The following is a 19,930-nucleotide window of genomic DNA, read 5'->3' as shown; positions in this document are numbered from 1 at the left end:
TTTAGCTGAAGCACTCAATTTGTAGCTGAAAGTACGTAGATTAATCCACTATTATGGATAATAACAATAAACGACCAGAACACTGTTAAAATCGCAATTTAATCGCGGAGTACCACTATTCTTTTGACTGGTGGCGCCATCCGTGGCGAATCGGTGAAACTGCTAACCAATTATATGGCTAGCAGTTTCAAAGTTACGCCACGGATGGCGCCACCAGTCGAAAAATAGTGGTACTCCGCGATTAAATGCGATTTTAACAGTGTTCTGATCGTTTATTGTTATTTTCAGTGAGTAGTTTCACCGTACTGCAGGGTTTTCCGCCATCTTGGATTTTGAAAAAGCGCGGGAAAAATTGGGATTCATGGGACGTACTAGTGGCGCCCCACAAACAGTGGGTGGCGAATGTTGGAACTAATTCTAAAACTTTTTAAGCAGCGCCATCTGGTGGCGACTGTGCGAACTATCGAAGAAGTTCTACATTTAGTTCCAACTTCCGCCACCCGCTTTTTGGGGGGCGCCACTAGTATGCCCCATGAATCCTAATTTTTCCCGCGCTTTTTCAAAATCCAAGATGGCGGAAAAACTTACTTTTTTGGATAATTGATATTAGGAATAGGAGTGGAGATAGTGCTGGGATTAATGAATAACGCATATGTATGATTTGACTGTTTTTTATTGAAAAAACGTACGAAAATACACAATTTACAATAGTATTTCTATAAATTTAACAACAATCGCCTTAAATACTACTTGCATATATGATTTTACAATATATTTACAATAATATTTGCATAGATTCGTTAAAAGTGCCCTTAGGTACTTATTTTACTTAAATCCTACTTATCTATATGATTCTACAATATACTTGTAATGATATTTATATAAATTCGGAAAAAGTAGGCTTAGATATTATTCAGGCTTACAAAATATTGTAACTTATATGCCGCAAATAATTCCCTCCTCTGTAACTTGCAAATCTTCCGTACCGTCTTCAAAACTTCGTAAGGGTTTCATAAGTTTGTCGCCGAAATTTTGATTACCGGTTGCATACGATAGGCGTATGTAATAATTTGCAGTAGTCCTCTGCCGGATTCAATCTGTTGTTATTACATGTGGATTACGGGACAATGAACGGTACTAAAATGGCTTGCGTCAGTACACATTTGAAAGGTGATCCTTTATCGCTGTTGCTCGTACAACTCTCGAGCTCGGTCGAATTGTTGCTCGTGCAACTGTCGAATTGGGACTGACGCTTGTGCGTGTTCCCGTGAACAAATTGAATAATAACCCCAGCAACCATGGTAGTTTCTGCAGATACTACTACAGCCCAAGTTTAAAACATGTAGGCAGTAGTTTGTTTCTGTAGTAACCTGTTGAACCAGACAACTATAATTAGTATAGGATTGTACAATATTTATGCAGTTATATTTAAGACAATTCCATGAAATGAAGCTTATATTACCTCACGCATGTTTATTGGAATATACATATATACATATAAATTATAATGATATAAAAGTTTAAAATACAATACGATGCGCTGCGGTACAATACATCTATTCGATTCTATTGCTCCCTTGCGACTACAACATCATGCTATTCGCGTTCGGCGCAGTGCGCTAGCTAATACGGAGGCCAACGAAATATCACTGTCACCTGTCAACGTGCAGGCTGTTATATATTACTAGGATCCTCCCCACACCACATCCTCAACCCCAACCCCATTAGAAAAAGAGAAAAGCTACTCTAGTTATTGTCCACTCTCTCTAGTGCCGACTTCATTCCTACCATAAGATCGCGGAATCTCTTATATATGTCTATGCCTATCCTAGTCGGTGGTTAATGAATAGGGGATTGATACTTACCCTTTATTTTTTTAGAGATAGGTGGATAGGTCACAGATAAAGTATGAGAGGCATATTTAAATAGTAACTGTCCACGATGATTTAGAAAAATATATAATTTACTCACGACCTACATATATAATATACAGTTCTAATATGATAATTAACAAATTTGTTTATCGAACAGAACAAAAGTTATACATTGGTAGATTTTGTTATATATATATGCAGTTTAGTCAAGCACAGTCAACTAAAAACATTAAATCGATTTAATACACATTTTATTTTTGTATCAATTAATAAAACCATTTATAAGGTTTCTATAGAATTCTCGCTTTTATAAATATTTGAATTCACGAAAATATCAGAGCTTTATAGATATAATTATAATTATGAACATATCTTTAATATTTCCCTCTCACGTGATGACTTCATTCTTCTTGTACATTCTTTTTAGTACAAAGTAAGATTCGCAATTACATGCTTGTTTTCATTCAGATGTCACCCGTTTTTTACTGCATTCTTTCCTTCTGTCGCGATTCATACTTATGAATTCGCCCTACGTAAAGCAAAGTGTCAGTATGTATACACAGTACACACTAGTCCTCGCATGGTAGAAATCTAGAATGAACGAAATATGATACACGTTTGTACGCCGGTACTGGTCGGTAGTATGTAGACGGTTCAAACTTCGTATTGTTAAGTATTGCGTTTTGAATCTTTCTTGAAATTGATATATTTGTCACAGTTAGTTCCATTCAAATTGTATTCTCTACTTTTAAAGTGTGTACAGACACTTTTATAGGTTTTTTGTAATTGATAAACAATAAAATATACAATGGCGTGTCATCAGTTTGGGGTATTAACAAAAGACACTCGGGTGTCTAACAGGTAAGAGCAAGATTAAAATGTTTATAACAATAAATTTATCAACAGTATATCATTCTTCTATTCATTCATATAGTTTTCAATTTGAAATGTATAATTTTCGAATTGTTTCCTTATTGTGTGGGTTTGAAATACGTCACGTGTGTACTCTTCCAAGCAGCACGTTGTTCGGCCTGTTTATTCTTCATTTGTATAATAAATAGTAAATTACGGATATTTTTTTACCCCTCTTTTTATACAAAAATACATTTTTTTTAAAGCAGTGCTAACGCAGAATATACGATACACGTAAATAATTTGCCCGGGGAATTAAACGAGGTATGTATATGTAAGGATTAATATAAATGAAAGTATGTATAAAGATTAATATATGTTCTTGTTAAGATTACAAATTTATCTGCACATGATTGATCATTGTATATGATGATGTAAAATTTACTGTAATTTTTCAATGTTTCAAAGCATGGTTTCTTGCAAATCTTTACTCATTATGGAGAAGTTATTGGACATTTTTACCGACCAAATGCCGATTGGGGATACATTACATATAGTACAAGTCGTGAAGCTCAAAATGCCATTAAAGATTTACATAATGTACCACCTTTACGTTTGAAAGTGTCATTTGCCAGAGAGAAGGGATCCAAAGAAGTGAAAGTTACAAAAGCATCTGTTTTTGAAGATGAAAAATGGGAAGATCATATACAAGATGTTAAGTCTGTAGATAGACCTTTGTAAGTATCTATTTATATATCTTTACTTATCAATATTATTGAATAGTCATAATATATGTTAAAATAAATGAATTGTAATTATGCATAGCGTACCAAGACAAGGAAAAGAAAAACTTCTAGAGACATTTAAAAGAATAGAACCAAATACGGACCTTCCAAAATACAATTACACTGCAGATAGTGATTTATTATATACCTGTCCTTCTGACCCACATACATATAATCCATATGAAAATGCAGAACCTTATGCAAATACAAATGCATTATGGACAAGGTATTATTTTAATATTTGTAATTTGTATGTGGCATATACATGTGTAATCATTCCTTTAAAAATATTCTAGAGGCCAATTAACTATTACACAAGATGGTAAGAGACACGTGTCCCTTGGGCGAGGATATACAATGTATGAAATCCCAGATCCATATCCTGAAGTTCAGAATCACATTAGTAAAGTGTATGAAAAACGTACTTCTGTAAGTAAGAATATTGACAGAGAAAGGAAATTTAATAAATCTAGGCCCTAGGTAGTAACATAGTCATTTGATTTAATAGGGTTTGTATCAACATGGTCAAGATATGTTACAAAATACAGTGGGTAAGTGTCAGAGGTGTTCAAATATAACAAAGCTTACATGCGAAAGGTGTCACAGTTTCTACTGTAGTAGAAATTGCCAAGTAGTTGATTGGCCGCAACATAAATTTAAATGTCAAGCTATTCCGTAAGTGTGCTCTTTACGATATTAATTATTGTAAATATGTTAGGTATTGAAAGATTATTTACTCACTACTTTTAGAGCTTTGGTGAGTACTGTGAATTCTGTGAACATATCACAATTATATGAAGAACAAATACCTACTAGAGGTATTTCATCTGTTCAAATGCCTCTTCGTCGACCAAGAAAGTCATTGACCACGGCATCATCAGATCAAATTCTTTCAAAGACCGTTTCAAAAGATCAAGATATTACCGAGGCATCTGCAAATATTTGTAATGATAATGCAAAAAGTTATCAATCGAACGTTGTTAAAACTGATTCTGATCAACATAATAGACTCCAGGGTAATGATGTGAAAAAGAACATAACTACTCGAAAAATCGACATGAAACATATCGCTCAAGCCATTAGTAATATGGAAGAACAAGCCAACTCTTCGTTTAAGAAGTCTCAAGATTCCCTTTCGCATTCCGTTAAAACGGTGGATAATAAGTTAAACAGTTCTGGAAGTAGCATTAAAAAGCGTCAGAACTTTAACGCCGAAGATGTAATGAAAATGGAAGAAGATATAGCTTTTTCAAAGCATACATTTTTATCAAAATCGAAGTTCACAGATGTAAGAATAATTGTACAGTTAGGTCGTGAATTTTGGATTCAAAAGGTAGAAGACAATGAACACATTACAAAATTAATGATTGATTTACAACACGAAGCGAGTAAAGCTCAGAAAGTAAATCCAGTAGTTGGACAAGTTTATGCAGTCCAGTATGAGGGTGTATGGCACAGAGCTGTAGTAACATGTCTGAGTCCTTTAACTGTACATTACGTGGATTACGGTAACGACGATGTCGCGAACACGAATGATTTCCGTGAGATTTCCAAGTTCAAACTTATCCCGAGATATTGTGCTAAAATTCGTTTATCCGAGGAAACATACGAAAAGTATAAACATCTCAAATACGAAGATGTAATAGCCGTGAAAATGATATCTATTGACACCAGTGAAGTGATTAACGTAGAAATTCAAGAAGAAAATCCTGTATCGGTAGAACAGGCTCAAACAAACGATACCTCCGTACAGAAAGTTGAATCCTCAATACCGACTAATTTGAAAGCTGATAAAGTTCCGGTTTCTTCGGAAGCTTGTACTAATGAGAAGGTGCCAACTTCATTCAAGAAACTGGAAAATATAGTAAATACTGTACCTGATGGAGTAACAGGTATCCTAGAGATCCATGCAGAATTGAGAAACAATGTCTATGGCATTACATTACTGACCAACCACGCACTTGATGACTTTGAGAAGCTTCTGAATGATCTGCCTGCCATGTGTGAACAGAAAGCAGGAAATACCAACTTCAGGTATTTATTAATAATATACACATTGCCTCAACACACAGTTATTAGTTTAACAATAAAGCAATTTTAATTCGTAGACCTCAGATAGGAGAGATCATATGTGGTCAAAGAGTTGATGGAGATTGGCTTAGGGGATATGTTTTGTCACTGGAATCTCCATTAAAAATGGCTATAATAGATGAAGCTAGAATGATGGAGATTACCAAAGCTCTGCCCTGTCCAGAAACCTTTTTAAATATTTGTGCTTTTGGTGTTACATGTGAAGTAATTGGTACAAAACATAAGTTTTCAGTAAGTTTCACAGTGTACGTCGTATAATAATTTATGAAGTGTGCTTCATGCATTATTTTGTATCTCATTTTTCAATTGTAAATTACAGGCATCTGAGCAGTATGAATTCAAAGTCGTGTCCCGTAAACAACAAAACGAAATTGAAATAGAATTTTCGAAGGATCCGGAGAAAATTAAAGCTATTGTAAAGCCTTGGACTCCGATGCCCGAACAAAAAGGATTACAATATACTGAATTAAAAAATGGATCCGAGGTCTGAATCAATTGCCTCTTTCAAACTGAATTCCCGTTTAAGTAATATGTGTAGCAATTGTAAAAGTATAAATCTAGAAGAATATCTATAATGTCAAATATCTTTTTCAATTAACAATTAATCTATGAAAATTCCTAGTTTAAATAATGGTTACTTTAGGTATGTCTAACTGCTTATCGGAGCCATGTTCACCTGTTTGCGCGATCCTTGGATGCTGCAGATCTAGAGCATTACAACTATATTATGCAAAACATTGCAAAATGTGCTCAAACAGGTACACAAAGTGTTTCATAATAATAGTTACAGGTTCATATAAATTGACAATATGTCTTTTATGTTAGCTCCACCCTTGACGGAACAACCAGTTGTTGGACAAATGGTAATAGCTCACTATGTAGATAACAATTATTACCGTGCAATCGTTACCAAAGTACAGGCGGAGAAAATTGCCATTTCATACGTTGATTTCGGCAACACAGAAGTTACCAGTATAAAGAAACTTAGGATTTTAAGCGATCACTTAAAACAGGTTTGTTACTATTCCATATTTACATAACAACAGTACACGCTATTAGATAAAGGTACTAACGAGGGTATATCCCAAAAGTTACGATCTTGTACAAGCAAGATCGTCTTAAAAGATGTTCCTCAAGATACTCATATGACGAAAGAAATAAGTGATTATCTCAGCGTATTAGTAGGAACGGAAATTCCTCTGACATGTACATTTGATGGTATTCCGTCTAAAGATGGCGTCTATCTTAAATCACCTAAAGGAGAAAATATTAATGAAACCATACGAGAAATGCTTGTGCCTACTTGGAACAAGACTGGCGAGGATGGTGATTATACAAGAATAATTTATGAAATAATAAATAACGTTATTTAAATTACAGTTACCACGAAAATAATTTGTTGCAGATACAACTTGCTACACATTAAACGATTTAAATGTTATTAGCCTAGGAAAAGTAGGTGATATTGTTAAAGCAATTATATTGCATTCTATAGAAGACGGTTACAAATATACATTATGCCCGTTAGATTATAACTTAGTGACCCATGTTCTTGATATAATGCCCAAAATGGTAACTATTAATGAAATTTTATTTCGTTAAGTTATCACATATAAGGAAGTATTAGGCATTGCTTTATTTATATATCGTCTGATACAGATGACGGAATATTGCGAAGCATCTAAAACCTATATTCCTCGTGAGGAAGAGCTGTGCCTAGCTTACGATGGAAGTGGATGGTATCGTGCTGTTTGCCTTAACCGTAGCCGAGCGTCTGAAACATGCACCGTTTTCTTTGTTGACTTTGGAAATATTGAAGACATAGCTCATGAGAATATACGACTTATGCCAAAAGATTTTATTACGCCTGAAGCACTTGCAAGTGTTTGTCGAGTTGTTAGTAAGTATACAGTAACTCTGGTTCTCCTTGCGTATAGGTTTTATTTACAGTGTTCAGTTTACTACATTTACGTTATTCTTGGATAGATTTAGCTCCTACTGAGAACAACATATACACCTCTCTTGAAATAAAAAAACAGATTTCAGAATCGATAGTACCCAATGATTATATTCAGGTAAAGATTGTTGAGTACAATGAAGAGGATCGTATTTACGATGTGGAGTTACCACTGATACGAGAAAAATTAATTGAAGATGGTTTAATATCGAAGTAAAAGACTGGGGTATTATACAATTTTGATCTATGTTTTATTAAAACGAAAGAAAGAAAATAAACCACAAGGAATTTTAGTTGACAGAGTTCATTTAAGTATTTTAAAAGTACAGTTTTATATTTTCAAGAATTTAATACTGTGAAGTGAACATGTTATTGGCCTAGATCTAAATAGACAGTTCAGATTAGTTTATTTTATGAAGATCATTTTACTTATATTCATTTCTGTTAATCAATACGATATTTTACTTCCATAAGCTTTAAAGTATGATTATTGTGATACGACGAATAAATTGATTATCTAGCGTTTAAGCGAAAATACACAATTTTTATATTATTCATGTCTGATAATAAATACATAAAATTGTCAGCGACATTGACTTGGTGTTTGAATATTATAACCGTATAATGGTTCATGGTAAGTTATTTGAAGATTTCATTGATGTGATGTCTGTCATAAGAGTAGATAGACAAACGTAGACTATGATTGATTTTACAATTGGAAATTTTATGGTGGATCGAACACTTATTGATCAAACCACAGTCGGGTATATACTTATGTACGTACGGCCTTAAATGTAGTTTCATCGATAGGCGTTCGGTCTACCGCAAAGTGTCTAGGAGTTGAAAAATCAGCCGGAGTCCACGTTCACTAAAGCAGTACCATTGGGTATACACGAGATGCAGCAAATTGTATGTTGTATCTGACGCTGGAATTATACATAGAGCATGGCCGCTGCGCTTTATTTACGTTTCGGCCTAACCTAACTTACAGAAATCTGACTAGCCTTTCTTGATGTGTCAGTTCAGATGACAGATTGCTGTACGCAACTGTTTGATTTAAATATTACGAGGCTTCCAAACAATAGGAATAATAAATGATGAACGTTCAAATAAGACACCCTTACGAGGGTTTATTACACAAGTATACCAATGCCATGAAAGGCTGGCAATACCGTTGGTTTATACTTAGTCCCGAAACTGGTGAACTTCATTATTTTCTTAGTGAATCCGAGAAGAATCAACGACCAAGATGCTCAATATATTTAGCTGGTGCAGTGATTGCACCCAGTGATGAAGATTCTAATACATTCACTGTCAATTCTGCCACAGGTATAACAATAAATAGAATTATATATTATTGTTTACATACAAATAGAATTGTATTTTCTTTGTAATTATTTCAAAGTACATACATGCTCCAAAGATCATTGGATCATTATTAATTACAAAATATAATTAATAATTCCCGATTTTACATGTTTACATGGTCAATTGACAATATAAACAATTGAAATTCTTTTATTTCCATGTTCTTGTCATTAGATTACGGGTTTTCTGCATTTATGGCATACATGATTGCCTAAAGCTGAGTATAGTAAAAAATCAAATAAAACTTAATTAGGTTTTTATTTTGTTTTAAACCTGGTAGAACCCTTGATATGATAGATAAATTTTTGTAAATTAGTCCATAAAAATCTATATTTGCGTAAAGATCCAATCTTATTACATAAATGAAATATTTATACTTCACTTTATATTAATAGTAGATGTATACATTTGTAATAATAATTGTATAAATATAGGTGATATGATTAAATTGAGAGCCACAGATGCCAGAGCTCGACAAGAATGGGTAGATAAATTACGTGCTGTCACAGAAATGTATACCAGAGCAATTGCCAGCTGTCATCCCCCTTTACCTCCAAGGGAACATTCAGCCAACTCCAATAGAAACCCAGTGGCTAAACTAGAAGTTTTAGATGCTTTTGCCAATTGTCAGGAACAATTGAGCAAAGTAGAAAAGCACAATCTTGCATTAGCACAAACTATTGAGAATTCAAGCTTGAATTTAGACCCTGACCTTCTAGTTCTTAAAGCCACTGCAAACACTACGCTACATACGCTGAGTCAGTGTTTGAACATATTATATCAATAGTTCTTACTGGAAATGTTATCATTCTTGACCAAGACTTACCGAAATCTTTTTTTATCCAAACATATCGGATGCATTTCAATTATGTTCTGCAGAATATATTTTAAACCTTCTAAACACAATCCAATTGTATGTTCTTCCAAGTCAGTGATGTCGGAGAGTTTGCCTTCTTACCATATAGTAGATAGAGATAAATGATTATTGTGTTCTAATATTCCTTAAATATAATACTCCTACTGTATTGAAGATCTCTAAAAATCGTTACATTTTAAAAATGTAAAAACTTGCAGTTTTTGAGTTAATGCAAAGAGTGACTTTTGCAACAAACTCTCTATATCTGCATATAGATTCGTATAAATCTATTCCACTAGATTAAATTAGGATTGAACAAGTTATTTGCAATTATTGCATGTAGATATGTTAATAAAGAGAAAAGAGATACACTCATGTGCATTCATTGGTCATTGTTGCCAAGGAAAACGTATTATTATGAAATAAGCGTTGAAATGTTGAACACATTTATTTTTTTTACTGGAAACTAAGTTTTTCCTATTGCGTTAACGTCGTAAATATAAAAGACAAATAACAACGGTGTAGAATAAACCGGAGAATAAATGTCAAGGCCACGAAATTAGGCGAAGGTGAACAAGTAGCAGACTTTTACTTTACTTAAAGACTAAACCTGATCAGTATGATCATGGTATGGTCCAGAGGCGGATCACGGCTATTCACTCTTTTAATACAAGATTCTAATTGATGTTCTTGTTATCGTAATTATAATAATAAACCGAGACATACGAAATGACACAAAAGCGATTTTATTTTACTTTTCTGTGTTTTAAGTTAATATTAAATGTAATTTCGATGACTGCCCGAAATGCTAGTTAAAATTAAATAACAGATACTCTGGAAATAAAAAAGTTTTTGGAAGAAATATGTCTATTGTACCTAGTCCAGAATTGTTGACTGAAGCAGCAGGTGTCAAAATTTTTATGACACCTTTGTCAGAAGAACATTCGTCAAATGTATCTTCAGTCACGGGAAAGATTTGTGTAACATTAGAAAATATAAAGGAAGCCAAATCTTGTGGATTTCATCTTACAAAATCAAAATGGGATCCCTATCCTTGGGTAAGCTGCGTTGAAACCGAAAGTCTCGCGGATGCAGCTGGTCTTAGGTGAGACTAGCAAGTGAAATTATAAAGTAATTATAGCATTTTCAAATTTAAACGAGTCTGTCCATCACATTTTAGAGCTGGTGATTGCTTAGTGAGCATCAATGGAAAGGATTTAATAGGACTGAAAATAAAAGAAATTGCAACATTGATTCATCAGCATCAGAAACACAATGTAAATCTGTTTGTTTGGAGATATGCTAATGAAGAAGAGCAGCAAGAAACAGGAATAGCTGTAAAAGGACCTCTACCTGATGTAGCCAGTAAGCTTGCAAATGCAGTGTCTGGAGTTGTATGTAATTTAATTGTTTCTTAACTTGTTTTTTTAAATGCATGGTATACCAATTGCCAGACTAAGTCTTATGTTTACTTAGGTGAGAGCACTAGAATGTCCAGTTTGTTTGGACAGTTCAATGCCCCCGGTTTCTCAGTGTGTTCACGGACATATCATTTGTGTAGGATGTAGAACAAGAACACCTCGTTGTCCAGTCTGCAGAGTTAGATTGGGTCAAGGTCGATGCTTGCTTGCAGACAAACTGCATAAAATATTTCGGGACGCTTTTGAGATAAAGAACAATTCATGTGATGACACTGTATATCGGGGTTGGAGTCTTCGAGATCACCTTTTTGGCAAAACTAAAAGCAGAAGAGCACCATCAGAGAGATCAAAAAGTAACGGTGCAATTTTGAAAGCACGTCAGTTATTGTTAAGTAAATTATTTCTCGGTGGAGCAGAGAAAGCCGCTTCAGCGGATAATTTAACAACAGTCGCCAATGAAACATGCAATGCGAATGAAGCCTTGATGAATAATTTGAAATTCACAGAGCGTTTAAGATTATGCGATCGTACGAAGTCTGCGAGCACTGGAGAGTTATCGAGAGAAATTCCGAGAAATGTTAACAATGATCATTCGCAGACTGATGCTGTAAGCAGAATGTCGAGCACTGCCAGTTTGATGTCCAGTGTACCCCCTACACCCATTTGGGAAGGTTCTATGGATTCCGTGACCTGTGCACAAATAGTATGCCCTCTTTCGAAACAAACTGACTGCAGAGATTTTATTACATCTGATATAGTGTTGGAACATTTAAGTGGAGTTCATGATGTACCCCAAGTACATTTTTATTCCATTCATATACAGATACCATTACCACTTCCTTTTGGTGTTAATGCTGTTTATGTAATACATTATGGTGGAGACCTTTTTTTCCTCCAGGTATTTTTCTCTATTGTAAAAAGTTATTTAAACTACTATTATAAGAAAAATAATATTGTGAATTGTGAATGTACAGTACGATCAGGAAGCTGTCTGGATTTCATGTACAAGGGGAGGAAGGAATGTATGGGAATGGACTTTGCATGGCCAAGGGGAAAATGGTACTGAAATAAAACTGCGAAGAAGCGTTGTCAGCCTTGAAATTCCCGTAACTGTATCAACACAACATATTGCGCCATTGCCAAGCGCTTTATCACTGCACACATTGAACATTCAATTAGACGAGTGCAGCCTTCATGAACAATTTGATGTATGAGACACATAATGTTAAAAAATGTAACAAAAGTATTTATTTATTATCATAATCGTAATAAAAGATTAACAAGTACAGTATACTTCGGTATACAAATTGTTATAAATATCACAATATTAGTATAAAAATATTGAAGCAAATTGTATAGTAATGCATTATAAAATGCATATTCTTGTGTTAAAAGTGGTGTTGAGTTATTTGTGTTAGAATATGCATTACTTCAATTTGTAATGCATATAAATATATAACAATAGAACATACTTACTTCGAATTTTTAAGGCACATAAGATAATATGAAAGACACAAAACTTGTAAACTCACGGAGTTTTGCGCAATATGTCGTCCATGTATGGTTTAAAAAACTCATAGTGTCCGGTTCGCGAGGCTTGGCCAGCCATAATATCGTACGCATATTTTAAAACTGCTAAATAGTTTTCTTTACCAATTATATTGAGTTGAACCTTAAAGACATGGGTGTCACACGAAGGCATCATTTTTTTAGCAACAGGCAAACAAAGTTTCCTCTTTTTAACCTCAGGCTGTGCCTCTGTTACTTCAGACTCTTCTTTTTTTAAATCTCTTTTTGGGCAACTACAAACTCTAACAAGAAGCCTGCGTCTACCTAATACCGTTCTTTTACTGTCTTCTAAATTAAAAATTAATTCTGTGGGTCTACGATTCATACCAGATGGACAACTGTTTTTACACAGAAACTTGAAATTCATTAGCACATACTGTGATCCAGCTTGAGGTGTATGAAGAGGTGTCAATACAGACAAATGCTCGTTCCTTTCTTCATACATGCTTGAATGATCCAAGCAACGAACAACATGTTTTATTATTCTTGGATCTATATCTCGATTGTTTGTATTAACTGCGGCCACATGGTTATGGCATCTTTTTACTGGATCTGATGCATATTGATCCAAACTAAAAACCATGGTAGTACGCAAAAATAAACCATCCTCTGGTGGATCCCATTTGAAACGCACTGGCAGTGTCTCATCCATGAGAATAAACACTTTTCTCAATATCTGAGAATACTATATAATAAGAAAACATGAATCATATATACAGAATTCAAATTATTATGTCATGACAAATCAAGAATTTATTAAATTACTTACAACCCAATGTTTACTGGAACCCTGATTAGCTAGCGAGAACTGAAAATCGTAGCATCCCGCAAATTCCTCCCTTATTGGAGCTGCAGTTTCTTGGTAATATTCTCTATCTGAAGATTCATTTTTTATTTCTGTACATTCTGTGTACTGTTGGGTGAAACTATATTTTTCCTCTACTTCATCTAACATATTATCTGTCAGCAATGGTAATGTTTGGCTTCCTCTGCATCAAATCACAAAAAAGACCATATACAATAAGAATAATGTTTTCTTCGCGATTTACTGAAAATTCAGTTTACCCTGAATTATCATTAGAAATTTAACTAGTATATTACGTATAATTACAAATTTTATTATACTTATATAACGAAAACATCAACTGTCTGAGATTGTAATTAATGAGGAAATATATATATTTTGTTTTATTATAATTGAGCATATTTTTAGAACGAGGAAACTCGATTTTAAAACAAGACTATTACATATATCTATAAAATATCATGTCTTACATTTCCCGTTGTAATTCCGAGAATACATCATCCTCAAGTAGAGCAGACTCTTGTGAGTCTGAAAAACCGTTCATATTTGTCATATTCTAGAAATTCTTTACTGGCCACTTAATGTCACAACAATAATACTAAACATCAACACGCACGTTGCCGCAAAAGGACGCCATTTGACGCCATTGCATCCGCGGGAAAACCTTTGTTAAATTAAGGATAATTTTCATCGGTCATAGTTAACAATACAATTTGTGAAATCACTTTGTATAGATCAACTATGCAGCAGTCGTTATAAGTATACACATATGTATATTTAATTAGTTTCTTAAGATGAATTAAATGATGAATAAAATTAAATTTTTCAAAAAGAATTTCATAGTTATTAATACCACAGACGAGGTATAGGAGCAGACATTTCACCCAATGTATTTTTTAGGTCCACTTTTCTGGGGCGACATTGCCCCATTTCCATTTTAGTGTCACTACCCACCGCAGATTCACCGTTCTCATAACGTAAAGGTCGTTAAAATCACAGGCTTTTTAAGGTGTCGGTGCTACAGTTCAGGTGGGTCACTAACTCCCATAAGATGAAAAGTCTATTCTTATAGCTTGTCGGTGTTAATACAAACGCTTTGTTGCTAGAACAAATTCACGAGTAGTGAATGCGCTACAATATTCGGTATTTGAGTGTCATAAAAAATGTGGATTTTCTCATCTAGTTATTAATAAGAACTTACCCCATTTGCATCTAAATGATTGTTCCTATTCTGTGCACTGACTTACAGCAATGTAATAGGTCCAGGCGGGCTTTGAGATCTACTCGTCTCAAACTTTTAGAAAGGAGGTTGTTCAAACGTGTGAAGAACACTTCGGTGGTCATCTTAACAAATTTTACAAGCACGTTATCACTTGTCCACCAATTATATTTTGACTGTCAGTTATACTCTACGCGTTTTGCTTATTAAATTGGATGTAGTGTCTATAACTTATATATTTTATGAATAAGTGTCACGTTATTTTATGGCGGGAATAACATGTGGCGCACTACGGCAATGTACGTCAAATGTACGAAACAAACGACTCCAATATGGCGAATGTGAGGGATAGTGATACGTCGTTGTGGCTTCATAACAAGCTTGGAACGTCAAATGATAGCTGGACTGGAAGCTCAATTTGTTCACAACTCAATGCAGAAGTATTGCGGAACATCAAAGACTGTTTTCCAGATCTTCAAACGCAAGTTAAACTCAAACTACTCCTTTCGTTTTTCCACATACCGAGACGGAATGTCGAGGAGGTGAGGACAGTTTGCTTGTTACGAACGTTGAACAAAAGTGAGAAGCGGAAAGATATTTTCTATACGTGTTAACTAAGAAACTTGCGATGACAAGTTTAATGCAATAAATATTTGGTCATGATTACGTACACGTTGTGCGCCCGCCACTTATTTAACATTATTCAACTGATAAATGTTTTTAGAACGTGTAGTAAACAACTATATTCTATATGTGATTAGTCTTTCTTACAGAATTAACTGTGATATCAATCTATGAATGCCAGTTGTTAGTGTTTTTATAAAGTATAATGAACTTTTGAAGATATTATAATTTCCAATGTATTGTATTTCCTACTTACACTTTGTAACAAATAATTCCATTAAATTGTGCAGTGGCGTGTGGAACTGGAAGAGATTATTGAAGTGGCATCACTGGATAGTGAGCTATGGGTATCAATGTTATCCGAAGCGATGAAGACTTTTCCTTCCACTGGTTCTTTGAATACAGACATCACAGACCTAGATGAACATAGACCTATTTTTGGGGAGTTAGTTAATGATCTTCGAAAACTCTTGAAAAAGCAGAATGATCCTGCTATGCTTCCATTAGAGTGTCACTATCTTAATAAGACTGCACTTACTTCAGTGGTTGGTCAACAGCCAACACCAGTTAAGCATTTCACTTTGAAGAGGAAACCAAAAAGTGCCGCTTTAAGAGCAGAGTTGCTTCAGAAAAGTACAGATGCAGCGAGTAATTTAAAAAAGAGTACTGCTCCTACGGTGCCTGTAAGGAGTAGAGGAATGCCTAGAAAAATGACTGACACCAGTAAGCTCATGTGTATAATTATAACTAGTATTTTGAAAAGATATAAAATCAAACAAGAACTAACATAGCCACTAATTTTCAGCGCCACTAAAAGGTATTCCCAGCAGAGTTCCAACAAGCGGTTTTCGATCGCCAGCTCTCACAAGTTCTTCAATGTCTAACAGAACACCTCTTAGTAGTAGAATCCGTAAAGATGGTGGTATTAAATTGTTGGACATTAACGAGCAACCAATTGGATATGCTCAAGCAAAGAAACGAAAGAGAATGATGGAATTAGAGGAGCAGCAAAAGAAAGTTGCAGAAGCTCAGGCAGCTGCAGCTGCTGCAGCATCGACGACGGCGACAACAACAACAGAAACATCAACTACACCAGAGTATGCTCAAGGATTGGCTTCAATTAATCCACCCGCTACGCCAGTTACTCCCGTGGTGTCTGTACAGTCTTATGTAACACCTACCACACCAAGTGGAGCATCAACAGTAACTACTCCACCTACCCGTACGTTTTCATGTTATAGAATTGATAATGTGCATCAATTGTATGGGAAAATAATGAAGTTACTGTTATATAGCAACAACCCCGACGACACCAACCACTCCAAGTACAATAGTACCACCGGTCACGACACCAACGGTTATTACACCGGTAGAAAGTACACCCGTTGGGGTGCAAACCGTTAGACCAGCTCAAACCGTTACGCAGATTCGTATACAAACTACTGCGCAACCAGCAAATGCAGCTGCCAATACAAGAAAGGGTTTATCTCTTACAGTACGTACGAACAGTGTGCTTTTAATGGAATAGAATCAATGGTTATTATCTTTAATAACAAAGTTCTTTTTTTTTTAGCGAGAACAAATGTTAGAAGCACAAGAAATGTTTAGAACAGCTAACAAAGTTACTAGACCAGAGAAAGCTCTTATTTTAGGTTTCATGGCTGGCTCCAGGGGTATGTATTTATTTTTTATATCAATACATGTATGCTGCTACAGACAGTGTATGTGATAAATCAAATATCTTGGAGACTTTTATCACATATCCCGAAGCACTTGATTTTGTAAAAATTTAATTGTCTTGTTGCACCCTCTACGATTATAAGCGGAAACGCTAAGAACTAAAATTCACCCCAGCTGTTTAAACATATAAAATTTGTAACAATGTTCTAGAGGCGTTTTACTTATGACGTGATTGTTTTTTCTTCAGATAATCCTTGTCCGAAATTAGGAAATATAGTCACAGTAATGCTGTCAGAGAACATCGAAGAGGTAACACAACCGGATGGAACCACTGTACCGATGTTGGTTGAAACGCACTTTCAAATGAATTACACGAATGGCGAGTGGAAGAGGATAAAAAAGAATCGACGAATCGTGACGGAAGAATCGACGTCTACGACGACACCAGCTCCTAGTGCAACTGCCACGGCTTCCAATTAAGACAAAAAAAGAACCAAAATGATTGTGGTCAGACCAAGATTACATAGGTCAATCACTCTGTCGTTACTTGAATGACGTTTTTCTATGCTGCAGAGTCTGTCTTTATGTATAGTAAAAAAAGAATTGAGTGTACGAAACACAATATGGCCTATGTGTCCCGTATGGTGTAAACAGACTTGTATATCACGTTTCTGTATTTAAGCTTCGAAGCATGTACATGTTGAACATATAATGTGGACGAACTGTTATGTTGACCGAAAATACATGCAACAAAAATTATGACACTCCGTACTCGTTTTGCTGAAGAGAGTACGTAATAGACTTCAGTTTTCTTTTTCTATTGAACAGAATTTTGTTCAACATCATATGCAATTGGTTCAGTTATTACGAAAGCATAAATATTTGGTCCCTTCGGCCGCATGTCTGGTTCCACCGACGACGAACCAACTTTTAAAGCAATTATCGCCCGATTAGAAAGTCAAATGCTATTTATTGGTAGATAGTGTAATATCTTCCATTTTAGGAGCAACCAGACACATTTAATTTAAACGCAATGATTATCGTTTGCAATTAAAATTTACATATATGAATATATAAATATGTTTCACCATCTAATAAGGACGAGTATAAAACTTATAATGTTGTTATTTGAATAAAATATGATTATATTGATTAATTAACGTGTGATTATCTCAGATTTAGCGGTCAATCCGAATTACAATTCTTGTTATTCTATGTATGTATATAATTTCGGACTCAAGGTTATTGAGCATTCTGATTTATGCTGCCCTCTATGTTCCTATTGTCTGCAAGGATTTAACTGTTTCGCGAAAGGAATAATTATAAATATTTAAACTAATATTTTATTGATAATTGGTCGAGCAAACTTAACGAATTGAATGGTTTCCTTTGATGTCCATGATTAACATCCATCGTTCGGATGAGAAGTGAGTTAGATAACCTCTTTAAAATCCGGATATAAGACTTCTACTTATATACATCCGGCTTTTACCGATGAGTGAAGCGGTTCTGTGATTTACTGGAATTAAAAGTCTTGTTTTTTTTACATAAATACTTTCGTACTAACATCAGTAATTCGTAAGTTTACAATGTTTCGAGTGATAATGTCTTTGCGTCCTCAGGCTTGCAAAGCGGTAAGTTAACCAACCTGACTAAAATAATAGTTTTCTCATTATTTAACTGAATAAAAATAAAAGGCAAGTTTTCCGAATATTATTTTGGAATTTAAGCAATGCTTATGGGCTGATTCTTGTAATTAAGAATTTAGGGTTGTGTATGAATAAATATGGTTATGTTATGCTTGCAGGCTTTCAGTGTATCAACGTTGATAAAAGCCAAGAATCTAACACTGGTAGAAAATGCACGTAACATCTGTGTCAGTTCCAAGCTTTTTTGTTGTCAACCTCAAGTTCAGAAACCTGCCCCTGACTTCTCTGGAACAGCTGTGGTTGATGGTGATTTCAAAGAAATAAAACTGAGTGACTACAAGGGCAAATATGTTGTTCTTTTTTTTTATCCTTTAGATTTGTAAGTTTCTAGTACATTAAAATTGGAGACAAATTAATCTTTCCTGCAAGTAACTTTGTATCTTTGTTTGTAGCACATTCGTATGTCCCACTGAGTTAATAGCATTCAGTGAGAAAATTTCAGAGTTCAAAGCTTTGAACACACAAGTGATTGGAGTATCTACAGACTCTCACTTCAGTCACCTAGCCTGGATTAATACTTCAAGGAAACAGGGTGGTTTGGGTGGTAATTTAGGCTATCCCCTTCTAAGTGATTTTAAGAAAGAAATATCAAACAAATACAGTGTTCTCCTTCAAGAATCTGGAGTAGCCTTGCGAGGATTGTTCATAATAGACAGAGAAGGAATACTGAGACAACTTAGTGTGAACGATCTACCAGTTGGAAGAAGTGTTGAAGAAACACTGAGGCTTATCAAAGCATTCCAATACGTTGAAAAACACGGAGAAGTTTGTCCTGCTAATTGGCAGCCAGATTCTAAGACCATAAAACCGAATCCAAAGGATAGCAAACAATACTTTGAGTCAGTGAATTGAAAATTAAATACAATATTTTATACAACATAATGTACTGTAATATATAGTAATATATACACAAATCTTTGAACCACAGAAACAACTCCTTCTTTACCTTTAATGCTTATACTTGGGATATTTATGTATTTACAGCAAAGTACAATAAAATAAAACTTTGAAACGAAGTATAATGCAGTTATTGTATATTTCATTGATTAACATTTTTTAAAGCAGAAATTATATTCCATTATATTCTTATAATCTCCATAGATGTTTGTTGACTATCAAT

General features: G+C 34.6%; 6 protein-coding genes across 7 annotated transcripts; 5 read left to right on the top strand and 1 right to left on the bottom strand.

The window, feature by feature from the left end:
- Positions 1–2,479: 2,479 nt before the first annotated feature.
- LOC107189208 lies at positions 2,480–7,835 on the top strand. Of its 2 annotated transcripts, none has more exons than XM_015577693.1 (15): positions 2,480–2,735; positions 2,996–3,050; positions 3,195–3,463; positions 3,552–3,737; positions 3,808–3,940; positions 4,020–4,186; positions 4,262–5,545; positions 5,620–5,833; positions 5,922–6,086; positions 6,246–6,360; positions 6,428–6,615; positions 6,694–6,928; positions 7,008–7,174; positions 7,262–7,502; positions 7,589–7,835. In XM_015577693.1, the coding sequence occupies exons 1-15, from the start codon at positions 2,683–2,685 to the stop codon at positions 7,774–7,776; spliced, it is 3,660 nt and encodes a 1,219-aa protein (XP_015433179.1). In that variant the 5' UTR covers positions 2,480–2,682; the 3' UTR covers positions 7,777–7,835. The 2 variants fall into 2 exon arrangements, with proteins under 2 accessions (XP_015433179.1, XP_015433178.1); XM_015577692.1 differs by having other exon boundaries at positions 2,993–3,050.
- A 766-nt stretch (positions 7,836–8,601) lies between these two features.
- LOC107189230 (oxysterol-binding protein-related protein 11) lies at positions 8,602–9,750 on the top strand. Its single transcript, XM_015577714.1, has 2 exons — positions 8,602–8,888; positions 9,362–9,750. The coding sequence occupies exons 1-2, from the start codon at positions 8,654–8,656 to the stop codon at positions 9,712–9,714; spliced, it is 588 nt and encodes a 195-aa protein (XP_015433200.1). The 5' UTR covers positions 8,602–8,653; the 3' UTR covers positions 9,715–9,750.
- An 896-nt stretch (positions 9,751–10,646) lies between these two features.
- Positions 10,647–12,418, top strand: LOC107189234. Its single transcript, XM_015577718.1, has 4 exons — positions 10,647–10,888; positions 10,964–11,177; positions 11,260–12,102; positions 12,179–12,418. Exons 1-4 carry the CDS (start codon positions 10,647–10,649, stop codon positions 12,416–12,418), a joined length of 1,539 nt encoding a protein of 512 aa, XP_015433204.1.
- Positions 12,419–12,597: 179 nt separating this feature from the next.
- LOC107189253 (cellular tumor antigen p53) lies at positions 12,598–14,229 on the bottom strand. Its single transcript, XM_015577741.1, has 3 exons — positions 14,049–14,229; positions 13,543–13,762; positions 12,598–13,458 (listed from the first exon to the last, which is right to left on the bottom strand). Exons 1-3 carry the CDS (start codon positions 14,129–14,131, stop codon positions 12,733–12,735), a joined length of 1,029 nt encoding a protein of 342 aa, XP_015433227.1. The 5' UTR covers positions 14,132–14,229; the 3' UTR covers positions 12,598–12,732.
- An 876-nt stretch (positions 14,230–15,105) lies between these two features.
- On the top strand, positions 15,106–18,143 carry LOC107189252 (negative elongation factor A-like). Its single transcript, XM_015577740.1, has 6 exons — positions 15,106–15,339; positions 15,712–16,144; positions 16,227–16,643; positions 16,717–16,916; positions 16,995–17,094; positions 17,349–18,143. The coding sequence occupies exons 1-6, from the start codon at positions 15,106–15,108 to the stop codon at positions 17,579–17,581; spliced, it is 1,617 nt and encodes a 538-aa protein (XP_015433226.1). The 3' UTR covers positions 17,582–18,143.
- A 256-nt stretch (positions 18,144–18,399) lies between these two features.
- On the top strand, positions 18,400–19,730 carry LOC107189254 (peroxiredoxin-like). The gene is made up of 3 exons (XM_015577742.1): positions 18,400–18,735; positions 18,909–19,129; positions 19,203–19,730. The coding sequence occupies exons 1-3, from the start codon at positions 18,691–18,693 to the stop codon at positions 19,660–19,662; spliced, it is 726 nt and encodes a 241-aa protein (XP_015433228.1). The 5' UTR covers positions 18,400–18,690; the 3' UTR covers positions 19,663–19,730.
- The last annotated feature ends 200 nt before the right edge of the window (positions 19,731–19,930 follow it).

This window comes from Dufourea novaeangliae, unplaced genomic scaffold, assembly GCF_001272555.1.
Source record: "Dufourea novaeangliae isolate 0120121106 unplaced genomic scaffold, ASM127255v1 scaffold146, whole genome shotgun sequence".
Taxonomy (NCBI): Eukaryota; Metazoa; Arthropoda; class Insecta; order Hymenoptera; family Halictidae; genus Dufourea; species Dufourea novaeangliae.
This window is presented reverse-complemented; position numbering and strand designations above follow the sequence as displayed.